Raw genomic sequence first — 20,021 nt, forward strand, 5'->3', positions numbered from 1 at the left:
ATGTTGTTGCAATGCACACCCAAACTTATTTGGGTGTTACCTAGAAATGATGTTACTTGCTGAAATTATTCATTAGAGCATCGGGAAACTCAGTTTTTCCCTGAAGTTTCCCTTTCAGGCCTAATGCTCATGACTAGAGATGAGCGAACCGGGACAACCGAACCCGGTTTCGGTCCGAACTTCAGGAAAAGTTCGGTTCGCAGCGAATCCGAACTTTACCGGGTTCGGCCGAACCCGTTTTGACCGAACCCGGCTACATTTTGGCGCCTGCCACATGTTACATCTAAAATGGAGGATTACAGAAGATCACCTGACATCAGGCTACCCCATAATGCCTTGCAAACGGCTCTCCCAGCCTATCGGGAGGCAGCATAGGGGCGGGCTCAAGCCTGCAATAAAAGTCTATGCACGGAGCTCAGCGGCCATTTTACAGACAGGAGCTGTAGGAATAGCATCTCTGTGCAGTAAGGGAAAGCTTTAGGAATCTAAAAGGCAGGAATTCAGAAATCGAAGGGGCTCATCCACTACTCACTACTCAGCCAGTGTGTGAATACGCTTTTATAAGGGGCTCATCCCCGTTGCATCCAACTTGCAATACAGGCAGCCTAGTAGTACTATAAGGCCCAGCATTCCCTGAGTGCACTGCAGCGAGGCTGATTGAAATTCTCATTCATTGCCATTTGCCAAGCCAGTGTCCGTGTGTGAATACGCTTTTAAAAGGGGCTCATCCCTGGAATAACAATCCAACTTGCCATACAGGCAGCCTAGAAGTACTACAACGCCCAGCATTCCCTGAGTGCACTGCAGCGAGGCTGATTGAAATTCTCATTCATTGCCATTTGCCAAGCCAGTGTCCGTGTGTGAATACGCTTTTAGAAGGGGCTCATCCCCATTGCATCCAACTTGCAATACAGGCAGCCTTTGTAGTAGTGGTAGTAGTAGTACTACAAGGCCCAGCATTCCCTGAGTGCACTGCAGCGAGGCTGATTGAAATTCTCATTCATTGCCATTTGCCAAGCCAGTGTCCGTGTGTGAATACGCTTTTAAAAGGGGCTCATCCCTGGCCGTTATTAACAGGATAACAATCCAACTTGCCATACAGGCAGCCTAGAAGTACTACAACGCCCAGCATTCCCTGAGTGCACTGCAGCGAGGCTGATTGAAATTCTCATTCATTGCCATTTGCCAAGCCAGTGTCCGTGTGTGAATACGCTTTTAAAAGGGGCTCATCCCTGGAATAACAATCCAACTTGCCATACAGGCAGCCTAGAAGTACTACAACGCCCAGCATTCCCTGAGTGCACTGCAGCGAGGCTGATTGAAATTCTCATTCATTGCCATTTGCCAAGCCAGTGTCCGTGTGTGAATACGCTTTTAAAAGGGGCTCATCCCTGGAATAACAATCCAACTTGCCATACAGGCAGCCTAGTAGTACTACAAGGCCCAGCATTCCCTGAGTGCACTGCAGCGAGGCTGATTGAAATTCTCATTCATTGCCATTTGCCAAGCCAGTGTCCGTGTGTGAATACGCTTTTAGAAGGGGCTCATCCCCATTGCATCCAACTTGCAATACAGGCAGCCTTTGTAGTAGTGGTAGTAGTAGTACTACAAGGCCCAGCATTCCCTGAGTGCACTGCAGCGAGGCTGATTGAAATTCTCATTCATTGCCATTTGCCAAGCCAGTGTCCGTGTGTGAATACGCTTTTAAAAGGGGCTCATCCCTGGAATAACAATCCAACTTGCCATACAGGCAGCCTAGTAGTACTACAAGGCCCAGCATTCCCTGAGTGCACTGCAGCGAGGCTGATTGAAATTCTCATTCATTGCCATTTGCCAAGCCAGTGTCCGTGTGTGAATACGCTTTTAGAAGGGGCTCATCCCCATTGCATCCAACTTGCAATACAGGCAGCCTTTGTAGTAGTGGTAGTAGTACTACAAGGCCCAGCATTCCCTGAGTGCACTGCAGCGAGGCTGATTGAAATTCTCATTCATTGCCATTTGCCAAGCCAGTGTCCGTGTGTGAATACGCTTTTAGAAGGGGCTCATCCCCATTGCATCCAACTTGCAATACAGGCAGCCTTTGTAGTAGTGGTAGTAGTAGTACTACAAGGCCCAGCATTCCCTGAGTGCACTGCAGCGAGGCTGATTGAAATTCTCATTCATTGCCATTTGCCAAGCCAGTGTCCGTGTGTGAATACGCTTTTAAAAGGGGCTCATCCCTGGCCGTTATTAACAGGATAACAATCCAACTTGCCATACAGGCAGCCTAGAAGTACTACAACGCCCAGCATTCCCTGAGTGCACTGCAGCGAGGCTGATTGAAATTCTCATTCATTGCCATTTGCCAAGCCAGTGTCCGTGTGTGAATACGCTTTTAAAAGGGGCTCATCCCTGGAATAACAATCCAACTTGCCATACAGGCAGCCTAGAAGTACTACAACGCCCAGCATTCCCTGAGTGCACTGCAGCGAGGCTGATTGAAATTCTCATTCATTGCCATTTGCCAAGCCAGTGTCCGTGTGTGAATACGCTTTTAAAAGGGGCTCATCCCTGGAATAACAATCCAACTTGCCATACAGGCAGCCTAGTAGTACTACAAGGCCCAGCATTCCCTGAGTGCACTGCAGCGAGGCTGATTGAAATTCTCATTCATTGCCATTTGCCAAGCCAGTGTCCGTGTGTGAATACGCTTTTAGAAGGGGCTCATCCCCATTGCATCCAACTTGCAATACAGGCAGCCTTTGTAGTAGTGGTAGTAGTAGTACTACAAGGCCCAGCATTCCCTGAGTGCACTGCAGCGAGGCTGATTGAAATTCTCATTCATTGCCATTTGCCAAGCCAGTGTCCGTGTGTGAATACGCTTTTAAAAGGGGCTCATCCCTGGAATAACAATCCAACTTGCCATACAGGCAGCCTAGTAGTACTACAAGGCCCAGCATTCCCTGAGTGCACTGCAGCGAGGCTGATTGAAATTCTCATTCATTGCCATTTGCCAAGCCAGTGTCCGTGTGTGAATACGCTTTTAGAAGGGGCTCATCCCCATTGCATCCAACTTGCAATACAGGCAGCCTTTGTAGTAGTGGTAGTAGTAGTACTACAAGGCCCAGCATTCCCTGAGTGCACTGCAGCGAGGCTGATTGAAATTCTCATTCATTGCCATTTGCCAAGCCAGTGTCCGTGTGTGAATACGCTTTTAAAAGGGGCTCATCCCTGGCCGTTATTAACAGGATAACAATCCAACTTGCCATACAGGCAGCCTAGAAGTACTACAACGCCCAGCATTCCCTGAGTGCACTGCAGCGAGGCTGATTGAAATTCTCATTCATTGCCATTTGCCAAGCCAGTGTCCGTGTGTGAATACGCTTTTAGAAGGGGCTCATCCCCATTGCATCCAACTTGCAATACAGGCAGCCTTTGTAGTAGTGGTAGTAGTAGTACTACAAGGCCCAGCATTCCCTGAGTGCACTGCAGCGAGGCTGATTGAAATTCTCATTCATTGCCATTTGCCAAGCCAGTGTCCGTGTGTGAATACGCTTTTAAAAGGGGCTCATCCCTGGAATAACAATCCAACTTGCCATACAGGCAGCCTAGTAGTACTACAAGGCCCAGCATTCCCTGAGTGCACTGCAGCGAGGCTGATTGAAATTCTCATTCATTGCCATTTGCCAAGCCAGTGTCCGTGTGTGAATACGCTTTTAAAAGGGGCTCATCCCTGGAATAACAATCCAACTTGCCATACAGGCAGCCTAGTAGTACTACAAGGCCCAGCATTCCCTGAGTGCACTGCAGCGAGGCTGATTGAAATTCTCATTCATTGCCATTTGCCAAGCCAGTGTCCGTGTGTGAATACGCTTTTAAAAGGGGCTCTGAAATGTCTGGGAAAAAAAAGGTTGTGAAAGGACGGGGTAGAGGAAGAAACACCCATGCCGTCTCCTCTTCCAGTCCAAATGTTGGATCTGTTGGTGCCAGACCCAGTAGCAGCATTTGTGGCACAAGACATGTGCCCAGTTCCACTAGTAGCAGCTGCCATGTGCCTGCTAGTAGTAGTATCAGCAAGCCAGACTTGTCCATCTCCTCCGGTGGGCGGGTTACTTTAGACAATACGGCCATTGTGGACTGGTTGGCTGGCTCGCGGTCATCTCAGCAGGAAGACTCTGACGATCTGGCTTCAAGCCAGGTTTCGTTGGATTCCAGATCCTCTACAGTTCCTTGGCACGGTGACAGTAGTAATATAGGTATTTCTAGCGTTTCCATTCCATCATCTATGTCTTCGCTCCCCCTTCCTAGCGGGAAGCCATCTTTCCTGAGAGTCCTAAGAGACATCTCCTCGGGTGCGAAGGAAGATACTGAACAACATAGTGATGATGATGATTTGTTTTCCGCGAGTCAGCCAACGGAGTGTGTTGCGGCGGTGGTGGAGGTGGAAGCGGTGACCGAGACGCATAGCTGCGGTAGTGGGGGTGTTGGTGGTGGTAGCCGTGGTGGCAGACGCAGTAATGAGGGGGGGCATGGAGCCCGCCATGATGTCACATCACATTCACAACACAGTGACAGAAGTGGCGGGGATGATGAGGAAGGCTATGATGATGATGTTGTTTTAGACAGGACGTGGGAACCAGGTGACGAGGTGATGACGGCGTCAGAGGAGGAGGGTAGTAGTGGCGGCACTGGATGTGATAAACAGCCAAGCCGAGGTAGGGGCAGAAGTCAATCTGCAAAACGTTGCAGCGGTAGGGTCAGCTCAGGAGCCGGTGACGGCGACACAGATGCTGGTGTAGGTTCCCGAAAAAAGCCTGCCAGACAAGGGGCAAGCTCGGGTGGTTGTGGTGGTGGTGGTGGTGGTGGACGTGGTACTACCTCTTTACGGTACTCTGCCGTGTGGCAATTTTTCTGTACCTTCCCAGAGGAGGAAAACATGGCACAGTGCCGTATCTGCAAGCAGAAAGTAAGGCGTGGGCAGGGCAGCAATGTAGGAACTACTGCTCTACGTAAACACATGGAACGGCATCACAAGGCCATGTGGGACAATCAACATGCCCCACCATCATGTACATCTAATGAAGACCCCTCTTCCGCTGCTGCTGCTGCTCCGAGTCCCTGTCATCTAAGTAGTAGCCAGGCCTTATCCACCATGTCGTTGTCATCATCATCATCACTGTCATCTAGTGCTCCTCCTATGTCCCGTCAGTTATCCATTACGGAATCGTTGTCCAATAAGCAACAATATATACCCAGTCATCCACTTGTCGTGCGGCTTAATTCACACCTGGCAAAGTTGTTGGTGGTGCAGTCGCTGCCATACCACCTGGTCGACTCCGCCGGCTTCAAGCAATTGATGGCGTGCGCTCAGCCTAGGTGGCGAATACCTAGCCGACATTACTTCTCCAAAACAGCTGTCCCTGCCTTGCACAAGCATGTGGAGGAAAAGGTGTCCAAGTCCTTGCAATTATCCGTGTGCAGCAGGGTACATGCCACCGTCGACACGTGGAGCAGCAACTATGGGCAGGGACAGTACATGTCTTTCACGGCCCACTGGGTCAATATTTTGCAGTCCGATGCACCACCGCAGCAATGCCAGGCATTACCACCTCCACGCTTGTATGTTTCTAGTTCAACTCCGGACACCAGGCGCCTACCATCCTTCTCCTCCTACTCCTCCTCCTCCTCCTTGCCTTCCTCCTTGGAGGTCTTCCCGTCCCCGACAGGACACAGCGTATCTTCCACTCCTCCTCCCTCCTCTTTTCATAGGTGCAAGGTGAAGCGCCACAACGCTGTCTTACACCTGCTGAGCCTGGGCGAGAAAAGCCACACAGGGCAGGAGCTGCTGCTGTGCATCAAGGAGGAAATCGCACGCTGGCTGTCTCCTCTGAAACTCACACTGGGCAATGTTGTCTCTGATAACGGCAAGAACGTTGTGGCTGCACTGCGTCTAGGTCACCTGACACACGCTCCTTGCATGGCACATGTGATCAATCTGGTCATAACACGCTTCTTAAAGTCATATGTTGGTTTGAAGGGTGTGCTGGCCATGTCCAGGAGGGTTTGCGTTCGCTTTAGACGTTCGTATGCATTTAAGCACGCCCTCCTGGACTTGCAGCGTCAAAACAATCTCCCAGAACACAGCCTGATTTGCGACGTTCCAACACGATGGAATTCCACCCTGCACATGTTGGACCGTCTGTACGAACAGCGGAAAGCCGTGAATGATTTCCTGATGCAGCAGACGGGCAGCGTTTGGAGCCAGTGTAATTTCGAGCTCAGGCACTGGCAGCTGGTTAGAGACGCATGTCGCGTTTTGAGGCCCTTTGAAGAGGCCACACGATTTGTGAGCCGTGACGCTAGCGGAATGAACGATGTTATGCCGCTGATATTCATTATGGAGCAAACGCTCACAGCGATGATTCAGCAAAGGATGGAGGAAGGATCACATCTGGCTATGGATGTTGAGGAGGAGGAGGAGGATGAGGAAACAGGACCTGAAGAGGAGCTGGATTTGGAGATGGAATCACAGGAAGGGATAGGGGACGAGGCAGCCGCACAACATGACAGTGATGGTGGTGATGACGAGTCTGACGACGACCTTGATGATGGACAACCATGGCAGTATGGGGCGAAGATGGAACCAACCGGGCCCTCTGAAACGCTGGCCAGGATGGCGAGCTGTATGCTTCGTTACTTGCGCGCTGACTGTCGTATTGTTAGCATGAAGCAAAGAGATGACTACTGGATAGCCACACTTTTAGACCCTCGGTATAAAGCCAGAATGGGGGAGTTTTTTGCGCCTTCCGAGAGGGAGGCAAAATTGGCTTATTATAGAGAGAAGCTATGCAGCCAGCTTGTCATGGCTTTCAAACGGCAGACACCCGCTGCAAGCATGTCTGACCGGGGGGCCACTCTCCGCTCCCCACTGTCTCATCGTTCCACCGCCTCTGGCAGAGCTACCTCTGCAATAGGCGGCAGCCGTGGCAGCAGCGGCAGCAGCAGCAGCAGCAGCAGCCAATTCAGTTTGGAAAATATGATGACAACATTTTTACATCCAATACCCCGACCTGACACACATCGTAGCACTAGTCACCAAAGGGATGTTCACCATCTCCAGGTGCAGCACCTAAACAACCAGGTTCACTCGTACTTGGACTGTGCCCTTTCTCCGTCAGAAATGCTGATCCCAGACCCCATGGACTTCTGGGTCAGCAGATTGGATCATTGGCAAGAACTGGCCCAGTTTGCCATGGGTGTACTGTCTTGTCCACCCTCCAGTGTAGCGTCAGAGAGGGTATTCAGCGCAGCAGGGGGCTTCGTCACCCCTAAGCGAACAAGATTGTCCGCCAACAGCTTGGAAAATCTCACGTTTCTGAAAATGAATCAAGCGTGGATCGGTGAGGATTTTAAAACCCCTGTGCCTGATGCCACTGATTAGATCTTACATTGCTGCTGCTGCTGCCGCCTGCTACTGCCGCCTGCTACTATGGGATTCTGTCCTGTCCACTCTTTTTTTAATGTGCCGCTGTTGGTGCTGCAGCTGCTACTACTTCTACCACCAATCCACCCCAGTGCCGTCTGCTACAAGCAGGCCTGCCCCACCAGAGGGCTTTGTCCTGTGACTCTCCAGTCTCTTTTTTTAATGTGCTGCTACTACTGCTACTACTGCTTGCACCCTTGCTGTCTGTGTTGGCTAGTACCTCTACTACCACCAATACACCTACACTGCCATCTGCTACAAGCAGGCCTGAGGCCTGCCCCACTACAGGGCTTTGTCCTCCTGTGACTGTCCAGTCTCTTTTTTTAATGTGCTGCTACTACTGCTACTACTGCTTGCACCCTTGCTGTCTGTGTTGGCTACCTCGACTACTACCACCAATACACCTCCACTGCCGCCCGTCTGCTACAAGCAGGCCTGAGGCCTGCCCCACCACAGGGCTTTGTCCTCCTCTGACTGTCCAGTCTCTTTTTTTAATGTGCTGCTACTACTGCTACTACTGCTTGCACCCTTGCTGTCTGTGTTGGCTACCTCGACTACTACCACCAATACACCTCCACTGCCGCCCGTCTGCTACAAGCAGGCCTGAGGCCTGCCCCACCACAGGGCTTTGCCCTCCTCTGACTGTCCAGTCTCTTTTTTTAATGTGCTGCTACTACTGCTACTACTGCTTGCACCCTTGCTGTCTGTGTTGGCTACCTCGACTACTACCACCAATACACCTCCACTGCCGCCCGTCTGCTACAAGCAGGCCTGAGGCCTGCCCCACCACAGGGCTTTGCCCTCCTCTGACTGTCCAGTCTCTTTTTTTAATGTGCTGCTACTACTGCTACTACTGCTTGCACCCTTGCTGTCTGTGTTGGCTACCTCTAATACCACCAATACACCTACACTGCCGCCCGTCTGCTACAAGCAGGCCTACCCCACCACAGGGCTATGTCCTGTGACTGTCGTCCAGTCTCTTTTTTTAATGTGCTGCTGCTACTACCAGTCCTACCACCCTTGCTGTCTGTGTTGGCTAGTCTACCTCTACTACCACCAATACACCTCCACTGCCGTCTGCTACAAGCAGGCCTGAGGCCTGCCCCACCACAGGGCTTTGCCCTCCTCTGACTGTCCAGTCTCTTTTTTTAATGTGCTGCTACTACTGCTACTACTGCTTGCACCCTTGCTGTCTGTGTTGGCTACCTCGACTACTACCACCAATACACCTCCACTGCCGCCCGTCTGCTACAAGCAGGCCTGAGGCCTGCCCCACCACAGGGCTTTGTCCTCCTCTGACTGTCCAGTCTCTTTTTTTAATGTGCTGCTACTACTGCTACTACTGCTTGCACCCTTGCTGTCTGTGTTGGCTACCTCGACTACTACCACCAATAAACCTCCACTGCCGCCCGTCTGCTACAAGCAGGCCTGCCCCACCACAGGGCTTTGTCCTGTGACTGTCGTCCAGTGTCTTTTAATGTGCTGCTACTACTCACCCTTGCCAATAAAAAGGGTCAATTTTTGGAGGGCTTGTGAAAAGCCATTGCTTGTTGCTTTTACATCCATGTATGGAAGAACCCCGGCAGGCATCTGCCAATAAAAAGGGTCAATTTTTGGAGGGCTTGTGAAAAGCCATTGCTTGTTGCTTTAATGCTTTTACATCCATGTATGGAAGAACCCCGGCAGGCATCTGCCAATAAAAAGGGTCAATTTTTGGAGGGCTTGTGAAAAGCCATTGCTTGTTGCTTTAATGCTTTTACATCAATGTATGGAAGAACCCCGGCAGGCATCTGCCAATAAAAAGGGTCAATTTTTGGAGGGCTTGTGAAAAGCCATTGCTTGTTGCTTTAATGCTTTTACATCCATGTATGGAAGAACCCCGGCAGGCATCTGCCAATAAAAAGGGTCAATTTTTGGAGGGCTTGTGAAAAGCCATTGCTTGTTGCTTTAATGCTTTTACATCCATGTATGGAAGAACCCCGGCAGGCATCTGCCAATAAAAAGGGTCAATTTTTGGAGGGCTTGTGAAAAGCCATTGCTTGTTGCTTTAATGCTATTACATCCATGTATGGAAGAACCCCGGCAGGCATCTGCCAATAAAAAGGGTCAATTTTTGGAGGGCTTGTGAAAAGCCATTGCTTGTTGCTTTAATGCTTTTACATCCATGTATGGAAGAACCCCGGCAGGCATCTGCCAATAAAAAGGGTCAATTTTTGGAGGGCTTGTCAAAAGCCATTGCTTGTTGCTTTTACATCAATGTATGGAAGAACCCCGGCAGGCATCTGCCAATAAAAAGGGTCAATTTTTGGAGGGCTTGTGAAAAGCCATTGCTTGTTGCTTTTACATCCATGTATGGAAGAACCTCGGCAGGCATCTGCCAATAAAAAGGGTCAATTTTTGGAGGGCTTGTGAAAAGCCATTGCTTGTTGCTTTTACATCCATGTATGGATGAACCCCGGCAGGCATCTGCCAATAAAAAGGGTCAATTTTTGGAGGGCTTGTCAAAAGCCATTGCTTCTTCTTTTACCACCTTATATGTATGAACCCTGGCAGGCATCAGCCGCCTAAAATGGTAAATTTTTGTACCTTTTTTAACAATGCATTAAGCATACAACATGCACAAGTGCAGTGGTTTCTGTTAGTTATCTCCGTGTCCCATCCGTTTTCCTAGAGCCATACATGTTGGCGTAACTTTGACACCAACTTTGCATTAAAGACAGCTCAAAAGTACTTGGATACACTCATGGGTGACCTAAGAGTGTTATACAGGGCTTCTAGGGCTTTAAAACAGTGTTATACACGATTTTTAGGGGCTTTCTTGTATTACAGGTTCGGTCAGAACTAGTTCGGTCCGAATCGAACTTTTGCACGAAATTCGGCGAACTTGCCGAACCGAACTTTTCATAAGTTCGCTCATCTCTACTCATGACTGTGGTGGTGTTAGGAAGCATCTGTGTCTTTAGGATCACCATGATCTAGCTTCTGGGTGGTTCTGTTTACTTCCTGAGCCTATGCCACTTCTCTGTTTTCTTCCTGTCAGGTGTGTGGTTGGGTATTTATACCAGGCCTCCTCCCTCTTTCTTTGCTTGTGAATGTTTTCTCCTTTCTTAGGTGTGGTGATCAAGCTCTCACTTTCTTTATGCCCTAGACTTTTGGACTTCTTGGAAACTGACCTCAGCTTGTCCCTCGTTAACCACTTGTCTACCGATTTTTGTTAATCTGCTCCCAGCTGGTTCTGACCTCTGCTGTACCTGATTTCCACTAGCTCTGTTTTGGACTTTCTTTTCACCCTCTGGCTGTCTGGTTACCTGTTCAGGTTTAGCCTGCATTGCACCCCTTATCCAACACTGAACTCTGTTAGAACAACCTGGGTTCTGTGCAGCAGAAACCATCCCGCTTTGCAGTGGGCTCTGGCGAATACCTCAGAGTAGCCTTAGATTCTGTCAATCAGAGTTGTGACCGATTTGGGGTTGCGGTTTTATTTGCACGCTTACTCCCAACAGTCTCCAGAAGCCTTTTTGGAATTGTGCAACCAGTGATTCCATAACAAGTGGATTTGCGAGACGTTTTTCGCAAAAAAAACTTCCGGACTGCATCCGTGTGTCATTAGTATTCAACAAAAAAAATGTATGCCACAAGTTTGTCAAGCCACAAATCCGAACTATAAAATTACTTGTCCTGAGTTTTTGCCACCTGGATTCTCAGCCCCTACACAGATCCATGAAGATCACAGTCGTGTACATTGCTCCACAGAAATGAAGAGGTCCTAGCAATTTTTCAGATAGCACAGGGACAAAAAACTACGATTGTGTGCATGAGACTTAAGTACGTTTTTTACTGTCATCTTTTAAGTAAAATTTTGTTACACAATTTGGTGAAGTTGGTAAAATCCTTGTAATATAATTATAAAACCTAAAATAATTTGCACAATAAGCGGAGTGCCCAGGCTCTATCTGTGGTACCCTAAAGAACATGACTGTGTCCATTTTGACAAGTCAAACCTGGATCTATATGTCCCAAGGGGCTCCATTCACTACATCCACTAGTTGTCTGCTGTGCGTCCCCTGACGTGGCATCTCTTTCAGTGGTACTTGGGGCAGCATGTCATGCCTGCCCCCCCCCCCCTCTTTGCTCTATTGCGTGTAAAAGCGAAATATTTCTTTAAGAAGTGCAAGCTGTTCCTGTTGTTGTTTACGGTACCTTTCTTCGTCTATAAATTGTAATTGTCTTGATCCTCAGTAATAAAATGTTGTCATATCCTGCAGAAATGATCAGATACGGAATATTGCAAATAACACATTTTACCTGACTTGGCATTTCATATGTTCCTTATTCATCAGCTATCAACATAGTTGATGAATGGTGAAAGAATCTTTTACTGTTTGAGTCAATCAAGTACTTAGAGGATTACAATATTGCTTAAAAAAATTAATCTCTCATGGTAAAGGGCAGTATCTGTTCTCAGATGTAGCAGTGAGATAAACTTTTCCCCAGAAAACAAAGCAAACAGTTCTCAATACTTTAATGACCTTGTACTAGAAGTTCTGCACATGCACAGAGGTCTTGGTACAAAGTTCCAAACTTTTTGTCATAAATTCCCGCTAAAGCATTCTGCTTGGCACTTAAACTATGATTGTAAAATCACAATTATGAATGAGTTTTTAGTGGCTGCTATTTTCCAGCTTGGTCCGACCTGCTCCTAGCTAGCCCGAAGGAAGCAGTTGGTTCCTTCTGACTGACAGCCGTGATTATCCAGGGCCACCAAACCATATTGCCCCACAAATAGGCAGCTTTGCTGTACAAGCTAAAAGCTCACACGCTGTGCCACAATCCACACTTTACATTCATATGTCAAGACAATTCCGAATAGCAAAAAAAAGAATTGGGGGGGATCAGAATTGAAGCAGTTCAGCAACATTAAAGCTTACCGCTTCTCTACCCTCCTACCAATCACTTTTGTACCTTTTGCCGCCATTATGTCCAATATTCTAAACCTGAATAATAGCCCCTAGTACACCAGGATGCAAGTAACCATTCCTCATATCTAAATTGGAAAAACAACTCTTCACGCAGGTCACCTGTAAATTTGTTGCCCCTTCTTGCTGTCAACATTGACAAGGGTTATCGATAAGTTTATCTATAGGAACCATATAAGGGCCAATTATTGTATTGTATTGAGAGCCAACAAGCTCTTCTGATGATCACAAGCCCTTAATATTTTCCAACATTATCCAGTATTTTCTTGGAGTTCAAATCAACCATATAAAACTGGTACCAGTGACCTCGTATCATGATACGGTTTCCATTCTTCAGGAATCCATATTAGACAAACACACATACTTACATGCAGCGACTCTATCAGATTTTGTCTTTATTTGAACAACTGCTGTACATATTTTGTTAAGTTCCAAAAGTGGGTGCAGGGCAGCATATAGAGAAAAATAAGCCAATGCATGCCTGCGCCACCAGATTAACCAATGCGCCAACTGAATTCAGATCCAGTTATTGCATGATCCTTGCGATTGATCATATCTGTGTTTTAGATTTACTGGTCAAAATAGCCTATTTGCATCACAGACATCCCTTGTGAAAAAAAAAACCCCAGTGCATATACACATTGATATTGATCAGTCCTATCCGTGAACCAAACATATATTCTGCTAATGTTTTTAAACTAGGTCAAAAAGGCAGATTTCACCCACCCCCAGCACTTTTGGACTGGAAGACTGTGAACCAGAAGATGCCATGGAATATTGTCATTCTTTTGGGAGGTGGCTTTGCTCTGGCTAAAGGCAGTGAGGTAAGTCATATGTCAACCTTTACCACTTTTAGATACAAATACCACCAATTTCTTTATTACAGGGGTCTTATTCTTCATTACATGTACTGTATTGTACTGTACTTTGTACTGGATTTATGGTGCGTAGTCCCTAGCCAATCCATCATATCTGAATGTGGCTTTATATTTACATTTGGATTCTGTTGTTTCCCTTTCTCTGTTCTATTAGTTACCTATACAAGATATAGCAAAGAAGCATTTGCATCTAAAGCATCTTATGAGGCCTAAAAGAAATAAGAGTATTTCTACAATTCAATACGCGTGAGAGCTTTGGGAAAGGCTTTGCTCTCAAGGCCCATCTAAATTGATGAACTTAGATGTGATCGATAAAAGGAGAATGTGTCTCTAACACACAGGACCCACTCTCAGTCGAGCCGTCAGTTCAGCTGAACTGACAGAATAGACTGAGAGAGAACGATACAGCTTCTATGTATACAGAATACATAAAAGCTGATTTGTAAAAAGTTAAAATAATATATAATGTTTAAAACTCAATTCAAAAAGTGCTTAAAATCACAAAACACAATGATTAAAAAAAAAAAGCCTTTAAGGCTGGGGCTAGACCAAAACTTTTCTCTGTAGTGAGTGATAAATTGCTGTCCCTATGACTGCATTTGACTAGAATTATTTATTTCACTACAAGAATTCACTGTGATGTCGCTATGATAAATCGCTGTCCATAGGAATGCATTGAGTAGGTTGAAAATCTCCTCCAAATTAATCCAGACAAGTATCGGTAGCAAATCGCTTTGCCTGGAGTGACTTTGATGAGATCTTCAAGCTACTATTAATCCGTTAGTGACCACAATACGCCTTTTATCGGCGGTCACTAACGGGCCATAGTCTAGGCCGCCGTCTTTTCACGGCAGCCTAGTCTAAGTCCTGTACTAGTGTCCCGTGCAGGCTGAAGCACGTGCTTGGCTGCCTCATGACAGTTGGGCTCCTGTTCTAATGGTAGCGATCAAAGTTTCTTTCGATCGCGACCGTTTAACCCCTTAAATGCTGCGGTCAATAGCGACCGTGGCATTTAAGTGGTTTTCAGAGGGAGGGGGCTCCTTGTGTCACCCATCAGCGGCCTGTAAATACGATCGCGATCCTCCGATGGATTGCCATGGCAACTGGTGGCCTAACAAAGGCCCCAAGGCCTGCCCTGGCTATATGCCTGTTAGGCCGTGCCAGACGCATGGTTTAATAGATTGCCTGTTCGTTTTACACAGACAGGCAATAATGCTTTGGTATGCTAAGTGTACCAAAGCATTATATAAGCGATCAAAAGATCACATAGTGACCACCCCTAGAGGGACTAAAAAAAAAAAATAATTAATGTGAAATGAAAAATTTTAATAAAGGTGCACAAAAAAAATAAACCCCTTTTTTTCCATAAAATGTGGTTTTATTTAGTAAAAGTGTAATAACGTAATGCCCCGAACACTGAAGTTAACATGTAATTTACACCGCAAGGTGAACGCTGTAAAAAAAACCAATTTTTTTCCATTGCCCCCACTAAAGTAATAAGAAAAATCAATCATGTACCCCGAAAAAAGTTCAAATGAAAACTACATTCGTCTCGCAAAAAACAATCACTACATTGACGGAAAAATAAAAAAGTTATGGCTCTTGGAAAGCGACATTGCAAAAACAAATAATTTTAGTTCAAAAGTGTTTATATTGTGCAAAAGTAGTAATACATAAAGAACCTATAAATTTGTGGTGTCATCATAATCGTACCGACCCATGAAATAAAGGTAACATGGTATTTACGCCATACAGTAATCGGCGTAAAATTAAAACGCATAGTACAGTGCTGTTTTTTTTCTACCCCCCAAAAAAAGGTTAATGAAAGTTAATCAAAAAATTATAAGTACCCCAAAGTGGTACCATTAAAAAAATACAAATTATTTCTCAAAAAATCAAGTCCTCAAACAACTGCTATGTCAACAGAAAAAGAAAAAAAGCTATAGCTCTTTAAATGCGACGATGGAAAAATGAAAGTACAGGTCTAGCCCCAGCCTTACTTATCAGCAATTATTACTCATCAGCTATTAACAATGTTAAAAAGCTAATTGGATATTACCAGTGCAGAATTATTATTATTATTATTATTATTATTATTATTATTATTATTTTACAACAGTAATAGCAAAGTACAAACTTTTACGCAGCAAAATAACAAATCTACCCATATAACCACCCCAAACCCAGGCTCTGTCTGGTAATATATTTATCTGTAGTTTTTTCAAGAGCTTTACTGTGATAACATCTCTGGCACTTTGCCCAGTTGATTTAAATGAACCTTTAGACGATTATAATAATCAATATGAACATAATTTACACAATTGTGAGTATTGATTGGAGGCTGATGATATTAACGGTCCACAATGTGCTTTATTCTGCAATAGAGATTGTGTTACTGTTACGATACTGGCGAACACTGCTGGAATCCTATGGTCAGAAGTAGCGAGCGGAGCACAGTGCAGAACCCGGTGAGACGTCCCCAGGAACAGTGCTTGGAGGGTGGAACACGAGTAGTAGTCAATAGCAAGGAAGTAGGAACAGTCTGGCAAAGACAGTTCTCAGGAGCAGGAGACTGGAACAAGTCACAATACTCAAGCACTGTTTGGTATTCCATGTGGTCTGAAGTAGGCCCAAACAGGAAACAAGGTGGTTACACACGATGCAACATTTGCCATCTTGGTTAAGGGCAGGTTTAAGGGCAAAACAGCAGCCTCCAGTGGTAAGGAGTAAAAGTGCAGCACAATTCTTCAAAGTGTAAAACAGCGGCCACTAGTGGTAATTTTGCAGTACAACAACAGAATCCTGACATTACTCCCTCCTTTCGACAGCGGCCTCAGGACGATGTATGACTTGGTTTATCTGGATATCTTTGGTGAAATTCCCTAACCAGTCGAGGAGAATTGAGATTGCCTACGGGTTCCCACGAATTATCCTCAGGGCCATATCCTTGCCATTTTATTAGATATTGCAACCGATTTCTGAATATCCTGGAGTCTAGGATGTTTTCAACAGTATAATGTTCTTGTCCATCAACTTCGATAGGATCAGGGGGAGGCAGGTGGTGTCCTGGAAATGGATTTGGAACAACAGGTTTCAGTAGGGATACATGGAACACTGGATGTATTCTCATTGGTCTGGGAAGTTTGAGACGAAAAGCCACTGAGTTTACTTGTCCAATAATCTTGAAAGGACCAATAAATTTTTGGCCTAATTTTGCTGAAGGTAAGTGAAGTTTCAGATTCTTGGTGGAAAGCCATACTTCATCTCCCACTTTGAAGGTTGGAGAAGGTCTACGAGATTTATCTGCTGTTTCCTTATATTTCTCCTGGGCAATTGATAATGTGATTTTTAGCATTTCCAGATTCTGTTGAAGTGATTGTATTCTGTCAGTCACTGCAGGAATAAAAGTTTCTCTTGGAAGATTAGGAAGAATACTGGGATGGTAACCCAAATTTGCAAAAAACGGTGTTTGTTTAGTGGAGGCATTCTGAGAATTATTGTAGGAGAACTCCGCCATTGGAAGCAAATCGACCCAGTCATCCTGTAAATGGCAGATGTAGCATCGGAGATACTGTTCTAACGTTTGATTTGTGCGCTCAGTCTGACCATTAGACTGGGGATAAAAAGCAGAAGACAAACTGACATTTATGTCGAGTGCTGTGCAAAAACTCCGCCAGAATCTTGATGTGAATTGTACTCCGCGATCCGAAACCACTTCATCTGGTATTCCATGAAGATGAAACACATTCTGAATTATAAGATCAGCAGTCTCTTTAGCAGAAGGTAGTCCAGGGCAAGGAATAAAATGGGCTGCTTTAGTGAGCCGATCAACCACTACTAAGATGGAATTCTTCCCTTTGGAGACTGGTAAGTCGACAATAAAGTCCATAGAGATAGATCCCCAAGGACGAGATGGAATGGACAGAGGCTGCAATAATCCCATGGGTGAGGTACGAGGAGTTTTGTACATGGCACAGGTGTTTCAAGAACAAACATATTTCTTCACATCTTTTTGATAATTGGGCCACCAAAAGAAGTGGGAAAGAAATTCTTGTGTTTTCTGAATCCCCTTGTGACCTGCTAGTTTAGAGTCATGCATTAATTTTAGCACGTTTAATCTTACAGTTTCTGGAACGTAAATGCAGTGCTTGTTAGTCCATACTTGATTTTTGAAAGTTAGGGACACTTCATCTGGTGGGTGCAAAAGAATTGGGTCGGTCTCATAGGCTTCCTTTATCTCATCAAGCAAGTCCTTGCTATGGATCACCCCCAGGAAATTGGACTCGGAAAGAATAGTTGTTGGTGGTACTGTCGAGGAGGAGTCATTGGAGAACAACCTAGATAAGGCATCGGCCTTACCATTTCGGGAACCAGGCCTGTAAGAGATCACAAAGTTGAAACGATTTAGAAACAGACTCCACCGGGCTTGGCGGGGAGACAAACATTTGGCAGATCTAACAAATTCAAGGTTACGATGATCAGTTAGAACCACTATTTGTTGAGCTGTGCCTTCTAAATGATGTCTCCATTCTTTGAAAGCAGCAATGATGGCTAGGAGTTCCTTGTTCCCCACGTCATAATTCTTTTCAGCAGAAGTCAAACTTCGAGAAAAGTAAGCACAAGGGTGCAGCAAATCTTTCTCTCCAGTTCTCTGTGATAGAATAGCCCCTATTGCACCGTCTGAAGCATCCACTTCAACAATAAACGCTTTTTCAGGGTTAGGATGAACCAGTATAGGGGCTGTTGTGAATTTTGTTTTCAGATTGAAAAAAGCATCTTGTGTCTGAGGAGACCACACAAAAGGTATCCCTTTCTTTCTTAATTGGGTAATTGGTGTAATAATGCCCGAAAAATTCTTGATAAAATGTCTGTAGAAATTAGCAAATCCTACAAATCGTTGGACCTCTTTCACATTTTTTGGAGTTGGCCAGTCTCTAATTGCTTGAATCTTGCTAGAATCCATGTGTAACCCTAGGGGAGAAATGATATAACCCAAGAACTGTATTTCCATTTGATGGAATTCACATTTCTCCAACTTGATATAGACTTGATATGCTTTCAGACGCTCCAACACCATTCTCACATGATTCTGATGTTCTTCTGCAGAATTAGAAAAGATTAATATGTCATCCAGACAGATGACTACGAACTGATCTAACAAGTCCTTGAAGATATCGTTAATAAAATGCTGAAAGGTTGCAGGAGCATTGCAAAGTCCAAAAGACATGACTAGATATTCATAATGTCCATAACGTGATCTAAACGCTGTTTTCCATTCATCACCTGGTCTAATGCGAACCAAATTATATGCACCTCGAAGATCCAATTTGGTGAATATTTTAGCTTGACGAACTCTATCCAGCAACTCCGGAATCAATGGCAGAGGGTAACGGTTTTTAATTGTGACTTTGTTTAATTCTCTATAGTCAGCGCAAGGTCTCAAAGAGCCATCTTTCTTTTTAACAAAAAATATAGGTGCACCTGCTGGCGATGAAGATGGACGAATAAAACCTTTAGCTAAATTTTCATCTATGTATTCTTTAAGAGCCTTCAGTTCCGGCTCTGCTAATGGGTAGATGCATCCAAAAGGTATAGCTGCTCCAGGCAACAGTTCAATCGGACAATCGTAAGGTCGATGTGGAGGAAGTTTATTAGCATTCTCTTTGTCACATATATCAGTAAATTCGTCATATAGAGGAGGTAATTTAGGAGATACTTCAAGCTCCCCTTCAATCTTTTCGTGAGATTGTTCTGGTAAAGACTCTGAGGAGGGGACCTCCGATGGAAAAGACACTTCTTTGGTTTCCCAGTCAATTGTAGGGTTCTGAGCCTGCAGCCATGGTAGTCCAAAAATAATTGGAAAATGTGGGGATGAAATTAATAGGAAAGATAGAACCTCATGGTGATTAGGTCTCATAATTATCTCCAATGGTTCAGTCTCTTGATCAACTGGACCTGAGTTCAGAGGGGATCCGTCTACAGTTTCCATAAGAATGGGTGACAGTCTCTCTTGAAATTTTACACCATGTTTATTAGCAAAAGAAATGTCCATAAAGTTCCCATTTGCTCCAGAGTCCACCATGGCAGAGGCGGATATCCATTGAGAATCAATTCTAAACTTGATGGGAATAAAGCAATGAGTGTCTTTGTGTTCTTTTTTAATATTGGGTGCTGTGCAGGAGACTGAATGAATAAGTGCATGCACTGGTGGCACTTGTTCAGAAGAAACAGATTCTACATCAGAGAATTCATGATCTGCTACTACCGCCACCATCTTGCGTTGACGACATGGACAATTGATAAGGAAGTGATCAGTCTTACCACAATAGAAGCATTGATTTTCTCGAAACCTTCGTTCTCTTCTGTCGGCACTTTCACGCTTTTGTATACTGTCAATTTGCATAGGTTCAGCTTGGTGTTCTTGGTAATTCTTTGTTTCAGAGTCTCTAGGAGTGGGAGCTGGAGCAGACGAGTAATAGTTATTATTACGGGACCAGGTAGAACCCCATTTTTCTTGTCGACGCTCTGACAGCCGAGTGTCTATTCGAATACAATGGTGTACAAAATCATCAAACTCTGTGGGAGCTTCAGCCCGTGCTAACTCGTCCTTAAGTGCACTAGATAGTCCTTTTTTAAAGAATGTTAATTTCGCAGCATTATTCCACTCAGTATCCATCACCCACTGTCTGAAATCTGTGGCATATT

The 20,021-nt window shown here is 45.3% G+C and overlaps 1 protein-coding gene across 2 annotated transcripts in view; it reads left to right on the plus strand.

The window, feature by feature from the left end:
* SLC13A2 (solute carrier family 13 member 2) overlaps positions 1 to 20,021 on the plus strand; it is a 52,662-nt gene that overhangs the window by 17,249 nt on the left and 15,392 nt on the right. For both annotated transcript variants that reach the window (XM_075850849.1, XM_075850848.1), the window contains exon 9: positions 13,150 to 13,262. In XM_075850849.1, coding sequence (XP_075706964.1) covers positions 13,150 to 13,262 — 113 coding nt within the window. The remainder of the gene's footprint in view (positions 1 to 13,149; positions 13,263 to 20,021) is intronic.

Source organism: Rhinoderma darwinii, chromosome 2 (assembly GCF_050947455.1).
Source record: "Rhinoderma darwinii isolate aRhiDar2 chromosome 2, aRhiDar2.hap1, whole genome shotgun sequence".
NCBI classification, from domain to species: Eukaryota; Metazoa; Chordata; class Amphibia; order Anura; family Rhinodermatidae; genus Rhinoderma; species Rhinoderma darwinii.